The sequence below is a fragment of the Camelus ferus genome, chromosome 18 (assembly GCF_009834535.1).
Source record: "Camelus ferus isolate YT-003-E chromosome 18, BCGSAC_Cfer_1.0, whole genome shotgun sequence".
Lineage (NCBI taxonomy): Eukaryota > Metazoa > Chordata > Mammalia > Artiodactyla > Camelidae > Camelus > Camelus ferus.
Window position 1 is genome coordinate 9,103,289 of NC_045713.1, and position 19,305 is coordinate 9,122,593.

General features: G+C 61.8%; 1 protein-coding gene across 6 annotated transcripts in view; it reads right to left on the reverse strand.

Annotated features, from left to right (window-relative positions):
* MAD1L1 (mitotic arrest deficient 1 like 1) overlaps positions 1–19,305 on the reverse strand; it is a 271,894-nt gene that overhangs the window by 143,615 nt on the left and 108,974 nt on the right. For all 6 annotated transcript variants that reach the window (XM_032459892.1, XM_032459889.1, XM_032459890.1 and 3 more), the window contains one exon: positions 605–749. In XM_032459892.1, the coding sequence (XP_032315783.1) occupies positions 605–749 (145 nt within the window). The remainder of the gene's footprint in view (positions 1–604; positions 750–19,305) is intronic.

Consider the following 19,305-nt stretch of genomic DNA (forward strand, 5'->3'; position numbering starts at 1 on the left):
GTGAGCTCTGCATACCCAGCCAGACAGCAGAACCCCTGCAGGCAGGGCAGCACAGCTCTGAGAGCCCAGCCTGCGGGCGAAGCTGGGAGCAGGGACACATCCTGCCCAGGGCCTCCGGACACAGCAACAGTTTCCACTCCAAACCCTGGGCCACAGACCCACCGCAGCTCTCCCTGCACTCACTGGGTCTGAAGAGGGGGCTGGCGCCGCCGTGAGGGACATGGGGGCTGGGCCGACACGCTGAACCCCAGCCTGGCGTGTGACGCAGGGCGCTGCCCTCCACCAGGAGGGGCCCCAGCAGCGAATCCCAGGGAGCGCGTATCAGAACGCGCCCGGCAACCAGGGTGAAACACACAGGCTGGCCAAACGGACAGGATGCTCTGCTTCTGGGCAGAGGAGGGCTCAGCCCCACGTGCGCCGTGACCCAGGCAGCTCCACGCACGTCTAACCGATCAAGAGGTGAGGACACAGACCACTGAGTTCTGAGCCACCTCCTCTGGGAGAGACCTCGGCAGACGTGAGGGCCCCGGGGAGAAAGGCTAAGAGTGGACGGGCTGGGAGCCGCTGGCCTGGAAGGCAAGCCCCCGCGGGCAGGGCCCCGTACCTTCGTCAGCAGCAGGACCCGCTTCTGCAGCCGCCGGGCCAGGGCCTCGTGCGCCTCCCGCTTCTTCCTCTCCTCCAGCAGCTGGCCGCTGGCCTGGCGGACCTCCTCCTGCAGCTGCAGCCTGGCCTTCTCCAGCTCCCGGGCGCTGCAGGAGGCAAAAGGGCAGAGCGGTGAGGCCTGGGCCCCAGGACAGCCCCGGCGACGGGTCCCCAGGCCCCGCACGGCGTGTGTCACGCAGGTCCCAAAATAGGGCTGCAGGTGCAGCCAGCCCGCTGTCACTTCCTCACTTCTGAATAGCTGCTTAAAGCCTTTCAGGAGTTTCTGGATTTCAAATAGACGCCCAGGGTGATCCCAGAACATGGCAGGCGCAGGGGAGGGGAGCTCGGCTCCACACACAATGGGAAAAATTGTCTGCCGCGCGGCACTGCGGGATGGCACTTCTGAATGAGCTAAATCACCAGAGTGAGCACTTCCCACGAACCGCAGGCGGCCGCAGATGTGCAGCTCGGCGCGGGACGTGCGACACCAGCCCCGGGGGCCTGTCCTGCACACAGCCAGCCAGAGCACTGGCACTGAGGGGTGGGGCGGACGCCTCCTGGGGGAGACCCTGGGGCGCCGCTCGTCAGCACCCTCCCGTCCCCGCGGCCCGCGCCCGCCTGGTTCACACGCTGGACGCTCACACCTCTTACTGCACCAGCCTCCCGCCCGGGCAGCCTCAGTCGCTGTCACGCCATCCCTCAGACCAGGAGGGGCACCCCGTGTTGGACACCCCCCACCCTAGACTTGCATCCCAACTTCCTGGCACGGCAGCGAAGCACCTTCAGGGCGTGGTTGTGGCCTCTCTTTCCCACAAAACGCCATCAGTCCTTCACAACCCGCAGGACGTCCTCTGCCCCCGGCTTGTCCCATACACTTCAGAAGCCCACAGTCCTGTGTCATCTACGGGGGGTACCCTGCAAGCAGACATCCCATGCTTTTTGAGAGGACGATGAGCAGGAGAGCTCCCAGAAGGGAGAAGGGGAGACATCCCGGGGAAGGAGGCACTAACTCCGGAGGGCGTGCCGTGAAGTGTGGGCAGAGATGAGGTGTTCACACTATTTCTTAAAGTAAAGGAAACCTATTACCAAAAGATATCTTTAAAATCTCAAAAAAAAAAAAAACAAAAACCCAAAACCCAGAAATAAAGTATGATCAGGATGAAAAGGTGCCACTGTCACGTTCCCCGGGCATGACCGATGACAGCAGACAGCTTTGAGAATATGAAGCTGGAGACAAGGCCTGTTTCGCGCCTGCATCTCATACCATGTGTGAGGGCCAGTAATTTATTTTTTGCTTTGACACACAATTTCAGGAAGACTTTAATCTACAAGGATGGCAGATAAAGCTTTCTTTGGAGGTGGTCAGATTCCACATCTGAGTGCGTACAGGATTTTTTTAAATTACAATTTAGTATAATTCTTTAAACAGTTAGCTATAATCTGAAAGTAAATGTGAAACATGCATTGACAGAAGTCTCTCTTTGCAGGAACTCAGTGGAGAACCCCCGGTCGGGCCACCCTGGACCAGCCCCGGGTCCCCGGGAGCCGGAACCAACGTCCTCACTCGAGGGCCCACGCTTCACCCGGCAGCCACCTCAGGAAGCCTTACACGAATGTTTAATCCAACTACACAGCTGGCTGATGGCACCTGCCACTTCTAGGTGCTTCATAACCAAAAATACAAAATAAAAATTTTAGAAGTACAAATATTCCTTTAAAACAGACATATGAAAAGGCTATTCCGAGTTCCAGTTCAATTTGAAGCTATTCATGGGTCGATTCAATAATCAAGAACTGTGAGACTGGCCCTGGACTCCCCGACTTCAGGTGGGGAAGCTCACAGGCGTTTGAAACCACGGCTCTGCTGCAGGGGTGTAAGTAGGAGAAAGTGTACTCCCGGGTCCCAGCTGCCGAGGCCGGGGGCAGCAGAGGCCAGCTTGCGGGTGGCGGCATGGCACCGCACCTGCCGGGTGCAGGGAAGGGGCTGCTCTGAGCGCAGGCCTGGGGGGACAGCCTGGTGGAGGCTAACAAACTCCGAGCACCACGGTCTTGGAAGCAGGATGTGCTCATGGAGCTGGAGACCTCCCCACCAAGAGCAGGCACAAAGCCCGCAGGGCGACTGTCGTCCACTGCAGACACCCCACCCCCGGGGCCCGGTCCAGCACAATGGAGCCGAGGGCAGGCCTGGGCACACGTCACCTGCATCTGGTCTGCTGGCCACCAGGTCCCTGTGCAGGTCCCCGGAACGCAGGTAGACCCGCGCCCCCAGACCAGCCCCAAGATGCTACGAGAACAAGCGTGTCAAGTGCAGGTCGCAGAGCCCATCACGTGTCCAGCAGAGCCCAGAGGAGACAGCTGAGACTTTCGGGGCCGGGGGTCAGGGGCCGGGCCCAGGCAGACAAAGTGCCTGCTCGCTTAGAAAAACAATCTGTCCTTACTGACACAAAATGCTTTTCATAAAATCAAGAGGGGAAAGAGTGAAGCGGAGGACACACAACTCTGCAGGAGACCCCGGGCACCAGCCCCCTCACAGACCAGCTCGGCCGGCCTGGGGTCTCTGCTGGAGGGGCTCCATTCCCACGCTGGTCAGCCCTGTGTCACTCCAAGTCCCGAGGCCTGCCGTGAGCCCTAATGCTTCATCAGGACTCAGTTCTGCAAAAGCTAGACCAGACGCAGAAATGCACCTGGGCAGGTTGCAGAGGGCAGCGCCCCCAGGCCCCTGCCCAGGCCATCAGCAGCCTGGCTCTGACTCCCCGGGCCTGGCGACGATCCCGTCAGCCCTGGGGAGACAGCAGGGCTCGAGCCGCGCCACAGCCACACCTCCCGGGCTCACGTTCTCAGGCAGGGACGCTGCGTTCGTGTTTGGTAGAGCAGAGAGCTCCCTGCACATGGCAGGCCCTGGAGGCAGAAAGCGAAAGCCAGTTAGGGGAGGGAGGAGCCCTCGCACAGCGAGGAGGCAGCTCCTCCAGGAAGCAGCCAAGGTGCCCTGGGCTGCAGGAGCCAAGGGAAGAGGCAGAAATCATGACACGCAGAAACTCAGAGACCTGGACCCCAGGCCTGCGGGAGGCACCACTGCTGTGGGACCAGACCTCTGAAGCGCCCGCCTAGGGCAGGAGCTGGGAACCAGCGCTGGAAAACTGCCCACTGAAGTCCACGGCTGCCACCTGCAGCAGGACGCCCCTCTTCCAGGGGAAGGACCCGGCCTGCCCCTTCCTCCCCACCAGCCGGGCAGGCTCTCTCCCCCACAGCCCCCTGCTCGGCCGCACTAGGCCGCAGAGCAGAGCGTAGGGAAGGGAGGCTGGGGTGGGGGGCGTCCAGTCGGCAGGAGAGCGGCCGTGAAGAGGGGCCCTGGGGGAACAAAGGTTGGACTGTTCGGCACAGACAGAGGGCCGGGTCTTCCAGAGGAGCACAACTGTCTGATGTTTCCAAGAATTCACTCTAAAATGCCCCAAATTATTTTTTCAAACCACCTGCCAACAGGTGGCCTCCCCCTTCCTTGAGGACCAGTGGGGGAGAGGGCAGACCTGGCCCCGCGGAGGCCATCCTGCAGCCCTGCCCACAGGACGGTGAGCACTCCGCGGGGCGGAAGCACTTGGGCCGCGGTCCGGAACCCCGACCCGCGGCACCAGCGCCCACGTGGCCGCCTCCTCCCGGGGGAATGCTCTCCCATTCAATCGTGGCCTTTCTTGTGGAGCAAAGAGGAAAAAGCTCATAAAAAATTAAACCTCCGGTTCCACGCGAAGTTGACCCCAAGGTCAGCAGCATTTCTGTGAACCTTTAGTTCAAAATCAAGTTCTCAGTTCCTAGAGGAGAGGCCGGCAAGCTATCAACCAAGACCTTTTCGGGCTGGCGTCTGCAGAGAGAAATAAGGTCTGAGCTTTTGAGAAGCTCTCTCTGCGCTGTGACGGGCCAGCGCGGCCCACTTCAGTGAGGTCTCCATCAGAAGGCCGGGCCTGAGAACATCTACTTCAAGGAGCAACGGAAGGACACGGCGCACTCTGAAGCCGCGGGGGCCGTTTTAATGACCTTCCCTGTACTGACGGCAGGGACGCGGCTCCGCCCTCGCCCGGCAGCCCCCCACCCCCGGAAGGACCGGCGCCCCTGCCGAGCCCTCGCTCGTGCCTGGGGAGGGGCCAGGGCTGCCCACCAGGCCCTGCCTGGCGTCGGCACGGAGGGCAGAAACACGCCGGCTGCCGTGGTCAGACCCAAATTCAAAACAAGAACGGCTCCGAGGCAAGCGACCTTCCAGTGAGGGACCCGGTGGAGGTGTTCACACGGACACCGGGAAGAGGCAGGGAGCTCCATCTCGGATGACCGTCCACAGTGCCCGCCACACAGCACCCAGCAGCACGCCGGGGGTCTTCTGCGGGCGAGACCCGACCCCACCGCGCGCGCAGCTCATAGAGGTCACACTCTGCAGGGACCAGGGATCAGAGGTCACACTCCGCAGGGACCAGGGATCACAGAGGTCACACTCCGCAGGGACCAGGGAACCAGCAGACGGCGCCTTATTCACGCGAAACCCCTAATGCGTCTTCGCGCCCAGGCCCCAAGGGCAGCGGTCGGACCCCTGCCCGCGCTCCCTCAGCGTCCCCGCCTCACGCCGGGGGTGGGGGGGCGGGCCTCAGGGCTGGTCACTCGCTCGGGGCCCCCTCCCCGGTCAGGACACGGTGCCTGAACTCCAGTGTCTCCCGTGCTGGGCCTCGTGCGCCCTGGGCCCTCAGCTGGGACAAAGCCGAGCCACCATCAAACTGGTGATGCACTGTCTCTGTCTGGGGTGAAGAGGGCCCCCAGTGACCTGTCAGAAGGCGGGGCTCGCAGGCTGGCCGCAAGCTGGGACGTCATCCGCTCCACCCCGCCCCAGGGCCACCAGGAGGCGGAGGTCAACAGGTCTTGGTGCCATCACAGCTCATCAGGAAATCATCAGGCTAAAAATTCTGAAAATCAGCCTGTGGAGAGTGGAAGGAAGGGCCGTGGAAAGGGCAAGGCGGAGCTCAGGCCCTGGGAGCCGGCAGCGGCAGGAGCTGCCTGACCCAGCACAGGCTCTGACTGACACCCAGGACTCCCGTGCCAGCAGGACGTGGGGACACGACTGAGTCGCAGCACATACCCAAAGGATGTCAGGGTTTCGGCTGAGAGCAAGATCACCACCAGCAAGGACAGGGCTGCCAAGATGCCTGCGGCAGCAAGTGAAATAGGAAGCAGCCGGCGGGGATGCGACCCAGCCAAAGGGTTGGCCTGCAGGGAGCAGTGCCGCGTGTGCCAAGCGACCCAAGGGCACAGCGAGGGTGCTCGGGACCTCACCGCCTGCAGGGGTCGGGGCAGGGCACAGAGAAGAGGGGACGCGTACTGACCTCTAGGTGGTCTGAAGGTGACAGGGAGGTGGCAGTCAGATCCTGGTAGAGAAGGATCTCTCAGAGCTGCCCAGGGTGGGATGAGCTGCCTGGTGAGTGGCCAGGCTCCAGCCAGAGGGGCTTCAGCTATGGCCACCTCCTCTTCCAGAGACAACCAGCAGAGGGGGCTGTGGTGGGGGTGAGGAATCACTGCTAAGACTTAGGGTTTACTTCTGGAAGCCATGGCCTGGAGGACAAACGGTGGGTGGACAGGACAACCAGTGCTCAACAGGACACCTCGACGCAGCAGACCGCACTCTGACCGGCGAGCGCCCACCACGCGGAGGCCTGTGGGGGTGGGGGTGGGGGTGGGGGTGGGGGGCAGCTTCCTCCAAGCAAGGCTGCGTTTCCCAACTCCGTTTCACCAGCACCCTGAGCACTGGGCCTGGAGGTCTCTAAGGAAGGCGGGGTGCTGCAGGAGCAGGGGCCCACGCCTGTTACTGCCCGCAGCCCGCGGGCCCCCCTGTGGGCCCGCCCACTCCGGTCCTGAAGGCAGGGCCTGCGCTCCCCTGCTGGGCCCCAGCTCTGCACTTTGCAGGATGCGACTAAGGAAAGCAGAGAGAGGCCAGGGAGGCCGAGGGCCACAGACCAAGGACAGGCAGGACCACAACTCACACCGAAGCGCTTCTGGAGGAAAGAGCTTCCAAGGGAGAGGCCGCGGGCAAGGAGCAGCTCGTGCTCCAGCCCCCGCCCACTCGCCGTGGCTCCGCAGGTCTGACAGTCCCACCTCCACACGCACGCTGAGCTCCGCTGCCCCATCTGCATCTCCAGGCCTGGTCCAGGCCCTTCCACCCCACCACTGTCCCCTACTGTTGCCTGCTCGCCCACCACCCACCATACCGAGGCTCCGCTTTGAATCAGCCACAGCCTCCTGCTGAGCTCACAGAGCAGCCAAGTCCAAGGCCAGGCCCAGTTTCCCTGCCTCACACCAGGGTGTACCCTGACTTGTGGGCACCTGGTTGCAGCGGCTGGGTTTCCATCAGCAGCAGCCACCTCCCCTCCCGCCACCTGACTCGAACCCATTCTCTTCCTCCACGTCAGGATCTGCTGAGTGAAGGTGCGTTCCTCCCCTGCTGCACCTCACCCACAGCCCGGTGCGAGCACCAGCAGGTCTGCAACAAACGCTCTCCTGTGGCTCACAAGGACGGTGCAGGGCAAGTCTGAGGCCAGTTCACCGAGGGCTCGGGGCTCCTGGGCGACATGGGCCTTGGCACCCGGCAGGACGGGCTGCAGGCGCCAAGCAGGTGTCGGGGAGGCTCCTGACCTGTCTGTCAGCGGCCTTGGCACGTGCAGCTCAGGCTGCAGGAGGGGGAGCAGAGGGACGTGACGGGGCCCAGGGCTGGGCCTGTGCAAGGACCCTGCTGACCAGCTGGGGAGGGAGCCTGCCCTGCCGTGCTTGGGGAGAATCGCTGATGGAGGGCACGGCAGGTTCTGAAACAGGACCAATACGTGCGGCCCCGGGTCCCTGGGCAGAGGCCCCAGCAAAGCCAGGCGAGAGCCCCTCAGCGTCAGAGCTCAGGTGCTTGGAGCAACTCTCTGAACTTCCATTTCTCTGACAAAAAGGAAGCTACTGCTCTCTCTGCCTGCCTAAGGGGGTGGCGGAGACCCCCAACAAGACAAGGGCAGAGCGCAGGACGAGTGTGCAGCGGGCAGACCCACCAGAAGGGAGAGGAGCCGCCCCAGGGAGAGCCGCTGGGCGAGCTCACATCCCGCCTCCTTTCTGAAGCTTCACACGCAACAAAGAGGAAAGCAGAAGAGGTCAGGAGCCGGATAAAGTCGGAGCTGAAAGACTTGACCCAGCGCCTGACAGAGCTAAGCACTGCCTGTAAGCTCGCACACCGGGTCCTGCGAGCGCCCCCAGACCCCCGGAGCACAGGGAACCGCTGCTGCATCCCTGTTCCCCGACAGGGAACACACAGCCGGGCGGAGGCGGGCCGGAGCCCCGTCTACAGAGCGTGGGCCCTTCTCACCGCATGGCCAGCCTCGACCAGCACGGCTGAGACCAGATCTCGGGCGCAGCAACGGGACCCAGGCTCCGTCAGTCTTGCCAGGTAGTAGCTTTGGCTCATGTGGGGAGAAGAAGGCGGACCACGGAGACAGGAGGGCAGGAGGTGGGCAACCCTTCCTGTCTGGGTCCTGCTCAGGCTCACAGGAGGGGCTGCCCTAGAGAGGAAGCTGTGAGCCTCACCCCACCGCCCACAACGCCCAGGACGCCCAGCTGTCATTACGTACAGCATCTAATTCCAATCCTAAATGCCTCCAAGTGTCATTACACACTTCTCGGACAAAAAAAAAAAAATCCAAACAGCGGAAACAAAACCAGAGAATGAGAAAAGCAAAGGCTGAAATAATTACCAACCAAAGGAGCAGCCTAGGAAGCAGGCGAGGAGCTGCAGCCTGGCCTGCGGGCCATTTCCTCTCCGCCTCCCATGAGCTCCCAAGATCTCATCAATTCGAATCACCAAATTCAATTTGCATTCCCAGATAAACAGAGGCCACACAGTAAATACTCTCCTCTGACCTTGAAATGTGAGAAGGAAAATTACCCTTCGCAATTTCAATTCAATCCCAACCATAATGAATAATCCAATTTAGCTGATCCGTCACCAACCTGTAACCGTAGGGGTGGGGCTGCCTCCAAATTACAGGGTTGGGAGCCCAAGTGAGGATGGCTCAGGGCACCCAGTGCCAAGGTGCCAGGCCCAAGGAGAAGCAGCCCCCGCCCCAGGAGGCCACTGGGACTCAGGAAACGACAAGGCAGAGGCCGGAGGGCAAGGCAGCCCCTCGGATCCCCCGGAGCAGCTGCCCTGGTCCCTGCAGCTCAGCCCTCATGAGCACAGCCCTGCAGAGCCCGTGGAAGACGGGTAACTGAGGGCGCCCGCACTCAGGGCGAGGCAGCGAGGCACACGGGTTCTGACCTACGGCGGGAGGCGGGGGCGGGCATTCACACCCACCAGCTCACTGAAGCCCACAGCACCCCAGAGGATGCGGTCACGCCCACCGTCCCCAGCAGGGCGGAGGACAGCTCTGGAACGTGGCCTAACCCTCTCATCACGTGGCGTCTACACTGCTTTCCTGAGACAGAGATTCTGTGGCTTGAAAAGGCAAAAACATTCACTACCTGGCCCCTTCCACTGGGCTCCACCTGATCTACGTCCAGAAAGGGTCTGCCCACCGACGGCCCATCCAGTGTGCCCCCTCGGGAGCCCACAGCCTTCAGATGCCGGCTCCCCTCCCTATGGAGGCCACTGCCCGGGGCACAGCGGCTCACCCTGGGCCCCAGGCACCCTCTGTTTCTACTCTCACAGACTGGAGTGGTTCCGGGCCCAACCCCGCACCCCAACTTCCCCAGGCCCCGCGGGCGGCCACCTCCACGGACCTGCACGCAGCAGCACACACGGGGGGCCGCAGGGAAGGGCCCACAGAGCAGCGGGCCCGGTGCTCCTCCCCGGCTTCTCAGTTACCGTCTGCCTCCCGCCCCCTCGCCGTGGGGGACGCTGCAGCCCGGGGGTGGGGGCAGCCTTCCCAAGGTCACAGCAGCCAAGCAGCAGCCGGACAAAAACCGCGTCCTGTGATCCGAGGCTCGGGCTGCCTCGCCCACGCGCCGTCTATGTCCTCCCACACCCCTCACCCCCTGCACCGAGGACAGCAGACGCCTGATAGCAGAGTGCCACCTGCCCTGGGCCGGCGACAGCCTCCATCAAGGGGGAGGAAGGGCGTGCCCCCCAGGCTTTCTTGTGCGCTCTTACTAAGGGACCCAGAGCAGGGGAGAGAGACCCAGAACACATGAGGTTGGGATGAGAAGAGTGAACCAGCTCCTGACCCCCGAGCAGCGCAGGAACAGGAGACCTGGCTAAACACACACTTCAAACAGCTCCTGGGGGACGCCGCTCCGGTTCCCAACACTGATTCCTGAGCCCTGAGCCCTGAGTACGAGGTCCTAAGCAGTGCACCTCAGTACCAGGAACTGAGCCTCAAGTACCAAACACTCAGGCAGAGGCTACTCTGTGCCCCGAGGCAGGGAGGGGGCAGCGTGGGGCCGACAGAAGCGCCTGCACTTACACACCTGGACAGTCACGGTGAGGGTGAGGCGGCGGCAGCCCGGGCAGTGAGGCCGTCAGAGCCGTGTCCCTGCATGCCCGTGAGCGTGGACAGTCCCCAGGAGAGATGTGGAAGGGGGCGTGGCGATGAGAGAGTCTGGGCACCAGGCCGGCCCCACCAGGACACGTCCCGCACCCGGAGCTCCAGCCGCACGAGTGACAGGCGGGTCAGCAGCCCCTCGCCTGTGGCGTGGGTGCCAGCGTGAAGGTCATGGACCCCCGCTCCTGGTGCCGGGAGGTAGGCCTGAGTGCGCTGGCGGTGGGGGGAAGGCTCCCCCTGGGGACACGCCTGGGACTCCTGAAGGCCCAGCTCCAGGTGGGGTCCCCATCAGGATCCCGGCTCAGGAACCCCCCCACTCCATCTCCCCAAGAGACCACGGAGGGCCACGACAAGGGGGTGACGCTGGCGCATGTGCCTGGGGGGCGCTCGGTCAGCGGTGACGCTTCACCCCTCACCTGCAGGCATTTCACACCCGCCTCCTCCCAGAGGCACTCCAACGCAGCCGTTTAAATAGACAGGAACGACGGTCAGAAATCAGACGCTACAAGACAAAAAACCCACAAATCACGTCCCCGCGGGTCCCCAGCCCAGCGAGCGCCCCGGAGCTGAGGGAGGGCAGACACGAGAGCTCAGGCCTTCGCTCCCCGTGCGCCCCGCAGACCCAGCCCCAGGCTCAGCGACGCAGAAGTGAAAACAAGACAGAGAGAGAAAGAGGGAGAAAGGCTTTTGAAAGGTGCCAGCTCCCGTGCTCGAGGAGAGGAGTTCCCCGTCTGGCGCAGGAGACACAGTAAGGACAGAGCGGAGGGAGAGGACAAGGTCAGGACGTGGTCAGGTGCGAGGGCGCAGAGCTGGGCGCGCCCGCCATCCCGGTCGCCTGGGCCAGGGCAGGAGGTCAAAGGGCAGGACCAGATGGGGAGGATCGGACCAGCGGTAAAGGTGAGGGGGCACCAACTCACCCTCGTCTCTCCCGGAGATGCCCCACGCCCACCAGCAACTGCGATGCAGGGGTGCCAGAGCACCTACTGCCCGCACCCTCCGCGCCTTCGAGCCCCACCCCTCCCGCCGCGGGCCTTCCAGCTGCGTTGGTCGCCACGTGGCAGCTGGATTAAGAAAGCCCACGCCTGTCTGTTTCTCTTCCATGGACTGGGCTGTCTTCGACCAGAGCACCAGAAGTCAATACTCCGCTCGGTGAGGCCCCTCACGGGACGCAGGTCCTGCAGCGCCACGCCCCCCACCCCACAAGGAGCCCCCCCAGGCACGCAGCCCACGGGTCTCCGCTGAGGAGGGGCACACCGCCCACCCCTCGCAGTGACTCCCAGGCAAGCACGGCCCCCACGCCCTCTAAGTGCTGCCGAGCTAATAAACCTCTAGGGCATTTTACGTGCTGGAACGACAAACATGAAAGGAGAAAATGAGATTTTAGAGTTAGTAATTCCTCCTTCATCATCTTCTGTGTAGCCTCACTCACTGACCGCTTCCTCCTCCCCAGGCGTCAGGGCCGGGGCGGTGACACCTCACTGGAGAAAGGCCAGCTATTCGGTTTATTTCCTCTTGGACTTTGAGAGTCGGCTCAGACGGAGACGACCTTCCCGGGGCAGGGCCGGCGCCTGTTGGAGAAGCTGGGGCCCTCCCCCTGCCGCCACGGGCGGGGCACTGCAAGTCCCATGCTGCGGGCACTGCCAGGGGCCGGCGAAGAAGCACCGAAGTGCGTCCCGGGGAGCAGGCCCGCAGCGTGGCTGTCAGGAGACTCCAGAGGACACGACGCCCTGGGCGCGGTCCCGGCGGCACCTCAGGGTGGAAAAGGTGGCAGCACCACGCGGCGGCGAAGCCTAGGACACGTCGGGGCTCCCAGTGCACTAGTGCAGGGTGGTGCCGAGGAAACTAACAGTCACCCCCAGGACCCCTCAGGACAAAGTGCTCTGCACAGAAGCTAACAGACACCTGGCGCGCTGCTGGCACCCCTCTGCCAGCCCTCCACGTAACTCCTGCTGCTCGCCTTTCAAGTGGCCACAGGCACCCGCTCATGGACTGCTGCAGGCGTCCCGGGGAAGCTCTGCAGTTCTCCCAGCGGCAAGGCCAGGCTGTGGCCCCGTGAGCCAGAAGGAGGTCAGACAGGAAAGGTAGTGGGTCTCGGCCAAGGCCCGGGGCGCTCGGGCAGGGTGGGGAGGCTCCTGGAAGGGGCGTCACCCAGGGCCGTGGCCAAGCACCAAGAGTGGGCGTCACACCTGAAGGGGGACAGCACGACTGAGGCAGCGGCACGGCGAGGAGCACCCCCCGACGAGACGGCGGGTTTATGTATGGAGCAAACACCACGTGGGCGTCAGGAAAAGGCAACGGGAAAAACACGAAGACCCCCGCAGAGGGCGAAAGCCAGCGGCAGCTCTGCACACCAAGGCCAGCGGGGCCGGGAAGACAGGTCCACCCACCCACGAGTCAGCCGGGCTGCCCGGGGCAGGCGCCTGGGCCAGGAGGGCTGGGCAGGGGGCAGGATCAGGGATTTAAGGAGGGGCCAGCTCATCGCCAGCTCAGCGACTCTGTGAGGACCCTCCTCCCATTAAGGCCTGGTGTTCCATGCAGACCCTACTTTGGGAAGAGAGCACTCTGGGGACACTGACGTCCATGCAGTGCCTCTACTTCTCATTCTGACATCTTACGGGACGCCTAGCGGGGTGTTCTGATGACCCACACGGGCAGGACAGGAGGGGAGCGGGGAGGCCGTGACGGTCAACAGTGTTCAGGAGGCCCTGCTCAGGACAGCTCAGAGAACAAGCCTGGAGGTGCCGGAACAGACATGCAGAGACGTGACGCTGTGGTGTGCTTACGATTCCTTGTCTGATTTTTCTGAAATCCCTGGAGGAGAAAATGAGCCTGAGTGGCCGTGGGGACAGTCACCGCAGCGCCAGGCATGTCGCAGGGCCACCGCCAGGCGCGGGGGAGGGGCCGGGGGCCTCGGGGCCTGGGCAATGCAGAGAGCAGGTGGGAGACAGGAGCCGCGGCCTGAGAGGCGCAGCCTCCCCGACACTGGAGTGGGCGCTGCTCTGCCCTCCCTCCCACTCACTACCGTGGTTATTTTCTCAGAAAAAGACACTCAGAGTTGACCTCACGCCTGTGAAGACCCCAGGAGACACTGGGGGCCCCGACAAAGGAGCCGACACACATGTGGCCCAAGGCCAGGGCAGGACAAGGTCGTGCTGGCACAGAGACCTTGGCACCACGGGGCCAACAGCTCCTATCAAACACCGCGCCCCTTGCGGTGACATAGCCTGCTGAATCTCACCTACCTGGCCCCTGCCACATCCGCCACCGTGCCCTCTGGATACGGGGCGCCCAGGGTCTGGAAGCCTCCCCGTCCTTGCCCTACACCAGGCACGACCACTCAGCCACGGATCCACTAAATCAGTGCAAACCCAGTGCCTCCTGTTTCAGGCACTGTTCCAGGCAAAGGAGACAATGGTGAACAGATCCAAGGAGCTTGTGGCAGAAAAGCCGACATCCCAGGACGTGCCGGGAGGGTACGGGCCGCCAGGGCCTCCTCCTCGGCTCTCCCGGCCACCGCCACGCCCCACTGCAGCACGGCCGGCTCCCAACTCCCAATTCCGGAGCCCACACAGGGGTGGGGGGCACGGCAGTCCCCCTGGGTCTCCTCACTCTCAGGGCTCGGTCCCAACATGAGGCCACAGCACCGCCCGGCGGCTACAGAGCTGGGGAGGACACTGCCCTGTGCCCTCAGCAGGGGGAGCAAGCCGGTCGCCAGGAGCAAAGGCCAAAGCGCTCGAAGGCCCGGGCTCGCCTGGCCCACGGATCACCCAAACAGTGAGTTCTGTCCCCCGTCAGGGACCGACCAGCAGACACGTAACCCCCACGTGGTGTCCTGTGCGGTGCTGGGCTCACCGCGCACCCACCCCACGTGTCAGATACCAAGAGCGTGGGACTGAAAGACCGTTTCCCCGAACGAGCCCCTCACAGCAGACGGCACCCGGAACAGTCCGGGGAGAAACAGCCCGGCGTGAGGGAAGGGCCTCTGGGAGCCTGAGCGGGGGGCCCGCGTCCTCCCCGTGGGCTCAGACTCTGCCCATCCGCGCCTCCACCTTGCCCCCCCCCCACGGCCGGGGGACCAACTGCCTGGCTGCACGCAGGGCCCCCTCCCCCCGATTTACACAGAAGGTGCCGAGAGCATGTGGGGCCCCTCCTCAATGGGCCGTGCTTGGTTCTCAGCATCAACGACATTACAAGACCATCTGCTGAAGGATTTACATAAAATTTACCACTGTGACCACCGGCACTGCGAGCTGTCAGAGGCTTCTGTGTATCTGCGCTGCTGCCCAGACAACTAGCTCAGGAGACTCATCACCCCAAAAAGAACCTGTGCCGCCAGCAGCCACGCCCCACGCCCCACGCCCCACGCCCCCCGGCCCCGACCTGCTCTCCAGGCACTGAATTGCCTGCTCTGGGCATTCCACGCTCCTGGACCGGGCACCACACGGCCCTCCCTGGCCAGCTCCTTTCGGGTGGCACTGCGTTTTCAGGGTTCATCCTGACTGTGTGCGGCCGCTCCGCTCCCCTCACGGACGAGCGGCGCCCCCAGGGGGCCTGTGCCACGGCGGTCTTCCACTCCCCAGGCCCCGCGGACACCCGGCCCCTCCTGCCCCGCGGCGGTGGCTGTGAGCACCGCTGCTGTGGTCCCCAAGCGCAGGGTGTCGTGTGAGTGTGCGATTTCAGTCTCCTGGGCCGTGTGGTGGCCCTGCCGGGCTGCTGCCGGCAGCGGCTGCGCCCTCCGACATCCCTGCCCGCGTCTGCGGGGGCTCCAGTTTCCCCACGTCCTCACCAAGATGCACCACTTTCTGTTTTTAAAGTTATTGTTACAAAAGCGAGGCACAGTAACACTTAAGTGCCCGTGCGGCGTTACTGCCACGCACGGCATCGCGGCCGTCCTGGCGGGTGTGAGGGGCGTCTCGCGGGAGCACTGATGCGCCCCCTCCGCTTGCTGCCCACTCGCAGAAATGTCTGCTGACGTCCTCCGCCCTTTCTGTGGTGAAATATACGTAACATAAGGTTTTAACCACTTCTAAGTGCGTGCATCAGCGGCATTAGTTCATTCCAACTGCCGTACGACCATCACCACTGCCCATCTCCAGGACTCATCTCCCTGAAACCGAAGCTCTGCCCCGTTACACGCTGACTGCCCCGCCTCACCCCCGCCCCTGCCCCCTCTCCTACTTTATCTTTATGGGTTTGACTCCTCAAGAGACCCAGCAGAAGTGGCATCAGGCTGTCTCCCCCACTGAGCAGAACTCACTCAAGGTTCCCGCATGTGCAGCAGGCGTCCAAGGGCCCTCCCTGCTAAGGCTGGTGCACCCCAGTGTGCGGAGAAGTCACGTCCTGTTTATCCTCTCACCCGTTGGCGGACCCTGGGCTGCGTCCAGCGCCGGCTGCTGTGGATGGCGAGGCGCCCCACCTTTCACACCCCCCTAGCGGCGCACACAGGCTGCCATTTCTCTGCTTCCTCCCCAAGCCCATTCTCTGCCTGTTTGGAAACGGCCGCCTTGCTGGGGGAGGGGTGACGCCGCGTGGCTTTGACCCCCATCCCCCAATGATCAGTGACACTGAGCATCTTTTCATGTCCTTATTGGCCATTTGTTTACCCATTTATTTCCTTTGGAGAAATGTCTATTCAAACACTTGGTCCATTTTTCAGTTGGGCTGTTTTCTTCATGTCGAGTTGTGAGAGTTCTTTATATACGCTGCGTACTGGACCCTCAGCAGATACGTGATTTGCAGACGTTTTCTTCCTTATTTGGGATGAATGGTGTCCTGTGACAAATCTAAGTTTCAAATATTGATGAGATCTGTTTTACTTACCTCGTTTTGCTTGTGCATGAAGACTCCTGTGCACCTGCTGCTCGGCATCACAGTTAAGAAGCGATCATCCAAGGTCACAAAGACTCACGGCACCAGCGTTTCTTCTGAGAGGCTCACAGTTTCAGTCACTGCATCTGGGCCTCTGACTCACGTGAGTAACTTTCTGCACTTGGTTCAAGGCAGGACCCAAATTTATTGTTGTGAAGTCGTCTCGGCACCATGAAGTGAGTTAGGAAGTGTGTCCCCTTTTCTACGTGTGGTGTTAACTCCTCCTGTAAGGGTGAGGCGCAAGTCCCCAGCGAAGCTCTGCCGGAAATGCTTTAGATGCTGACCACCTATTACGGGCCTGCTGGGACTTTCTGTTTCCTCTGAGTCGGTTTTGACGCTTTGCATATTTCTAGGCGTTTGTGCCTCTCGGCTGGATTATCTGCACTGCCGGCGAGCAGCGGCTGGTAACTCTCTCACGTAACTCACTCCACTTCTGCAGGCTCGCTTCCACCCCCCACCCCCGATTTTACCAGTAAGACTCCTCTCGTGTGGGCTCAGCCGCTCCAGCTCAAAGCTTGTCAACTGTATTCAGCTTCCTCGTTGTTTTTCTCCACTGCCCCGTTCTCCCTTCCGTTCACCTGTCTCCTGCATTTCCCCCCTTCTGCTTGCTGTGGGTCTGGGTTGCTCCTTTTCCCGGCTCGTCACGGTGGTTACGATCTGAGAGCTCTCTTCGTTTTTCAGCTCAGACACCTGCAGCTCTACATCTCCCTCTGAGAGCTGCTGTCTCTGCTTCCATAGCCTTTAGCACGCTGAGTTTTCATTCTTGCCCGTTACAAAGTACTTTCTAGTTTCCCCTGTGATTTCTTCTTTGACTCCCTGGTTATTATGCAGTATGTTAATTTCCACCTATTCGTGGATTTTCCAAATGTCCTTTTATTATTGGTTTCCAGCTTCATTCCACTGTGGTGGGAGAGCACACTTGGTCTGATTTGGCCCCTTTTAAATGAGGCTCATCTGGAGGCCTGACGTAGGGTCTGCCCCGGGTACCGTCCAGCAGGCTCTGGATAGGAAGGCGAGTTCTGCTGCTGAGGTGACTGTTCCACACGTCCCCAGGCCTAAACGTCCTGGCCTACAAGTGGGGACAGAAGTCCCTCCTCACACGTACAAGGAGGGCCACCGCAGCCCCGCGCTCAGACCAGGAGGATGCGAATGCAGACCTGCGGGATGGCAGAAACAACTCCGGTCCAGACAGGCCCCCGAGGCACAAGGGCAGAGTCCTTCCCCACCCGCATGCTGGCTCCCCTCTGAAAGCACTCAGGCCTCTGACGCCAGGGCTACGTTTGGGTTTCCGGACGCCAAACGAGGAATTGCCTCAGTGCCGGCAGGAAGCAAAGACCCGGAGACCTGGGCTGCGGGGGGCCTGGGAAGACACCGCGGGCCCCACCCGTGCTCCTCTGGTGCAAGCGCCGTGTGGCCAGCGGGGAGCCACCCTCCCAGAGCCCCGCGGGGACACACAGGCCACCTCTCAGGGGCGGCGACCCCGGCTCGGCACTCCCAGAGGCGCACAGCACTCGTCCAGAGGAGGGCCAAGCTGGCGACAAAGGGAAGTGCTTCTCTCCACACCAATTCTTCACAGGAAAGGGATTTCGAAGTGGCCATCTGTCTATGAGATCAGCATCCCAAAGCCACACAGCCACACAAGCAGGAGCTGGGCTCAGGCTGAGCCCACCTTCACTGCAGCAGCAGGGAAAAGCCCCATTTAAATGGTAACAATGTGAAATGCTTAGGACGCACGTTACAGAAGGAAGGCCCCACCGCACCTTGGCTTCCAGGCAGCAGTGACTCCGGGCGGCCTGGCAAGGCTGGACCATGCCCGCCCTCCCTGCAGGCCTCCGCCTGTCCAGCCCGCTGCCAGGCCAGGAGAAGGGGAAGGTGCACCGGGGGCACAGTCATCAAGATGGAGCAGCTCCCCCCACGGGGTGCCTCCCCCAAGAGGGCACCCCCCACACTCGCGGGTCCCCGTGTGGGGGATCTCTCAGCTTCCCCATCCTAAAAGTAAAGAAAATGAGACTCAGAAGGGTGACGAGAGGGGACGGGGCAAGGGCAGGACCAGGACCAGAACCAGGTCCGCCCAGCCCAGAGCCCCCCAGCCTGATCATGGCTCGGAGCTCGGAGTTCTCCCGCTTCCTGGGTTGGACGGCGCGAATACTGGTCGGAAGACATAATGAGAGAAGAGACTCCAATAAAAGCAACAAAAAGATAAAAGAGAAAGACTGGTGTGAAATCCATGGGAAGGCGACCTCAAAACTGCGGAAATTTAAGAAAACGAAATGACGGGCAGGCACGTCCAGGGCGGGAGAACTCAAGGGCCAGCGCCGCAGACACACCCGCCCTCCCCTCAAGTAGCCTGCGGATTCAGTACAATGTCAATTAAAACCCCGTTTATCTGTAACTAGACAAACTGACCCTGGAGTTCACATGAACAAACAGACAAGCCAGGTGTCAGTAAACGTGTGCAGAACGTGGAGAGCAGGGCGCAGCCGCCTGGGCGCTGAGAGCGCAGAGCACGGCTGCGCCAGCCAGAGCCCAAAGCAGCGCGACCAAAAGCCCTCACGCAGACTCCCGGCTGCGTGCGGAACGGGCTTGGAAAGAAGACCGGTTATTCATGAAGTCACACGAGGACAGCCGGGAAGCCTTCGGGAAAAAGCAAGTGAAACCCTGCTTCAAGTCCTATCGAAAGACAGGCTCAGATCAGAGGTCAGACACAAAACATTGAAACACGACAGAGAAAAACAACGGAGAACACTCTGGTAACTTAGGAAAGAGAATGTCCTTTCCACATGCACACAACCTCAGAACAGAAGCACTAAGGAGAAACCTCACATGTTCAACCAGGAAAAAATTTAAACTAATGTCTGGAAGGAAACTTTATAACCAGAGGGGAGATGTGAAACTGGGAAACCGTAATTTCAGACAAAGGGCTAATTTCCTTAAGCTATTAAAAGCTCCTCTAAAAATTAATTTTCAAAAGGACGGAATAAACAGATAGAGATTATGAACAAACAGACAGAAAACATGTAATTAACAGCTATGCTGAGAGCACTTCACCAAAGCCGCAATCTGAAAGGCCAACGACGCTCACAAGGTGCTCGGCGTGGGGGGTCATTAGGGAACCCATAAGGAGATGGCATCGGACACCGGCCAGGCGGCGGGCAGACTGACGGCCCCAGGTGCCGGCAGCGGTGCGAGCCCACAGCTCTCAGGGCGCTGGGGAGAAGGGAGACCGGCCGGTTCTCACCAGGACACACGGGCCGCGACGCCG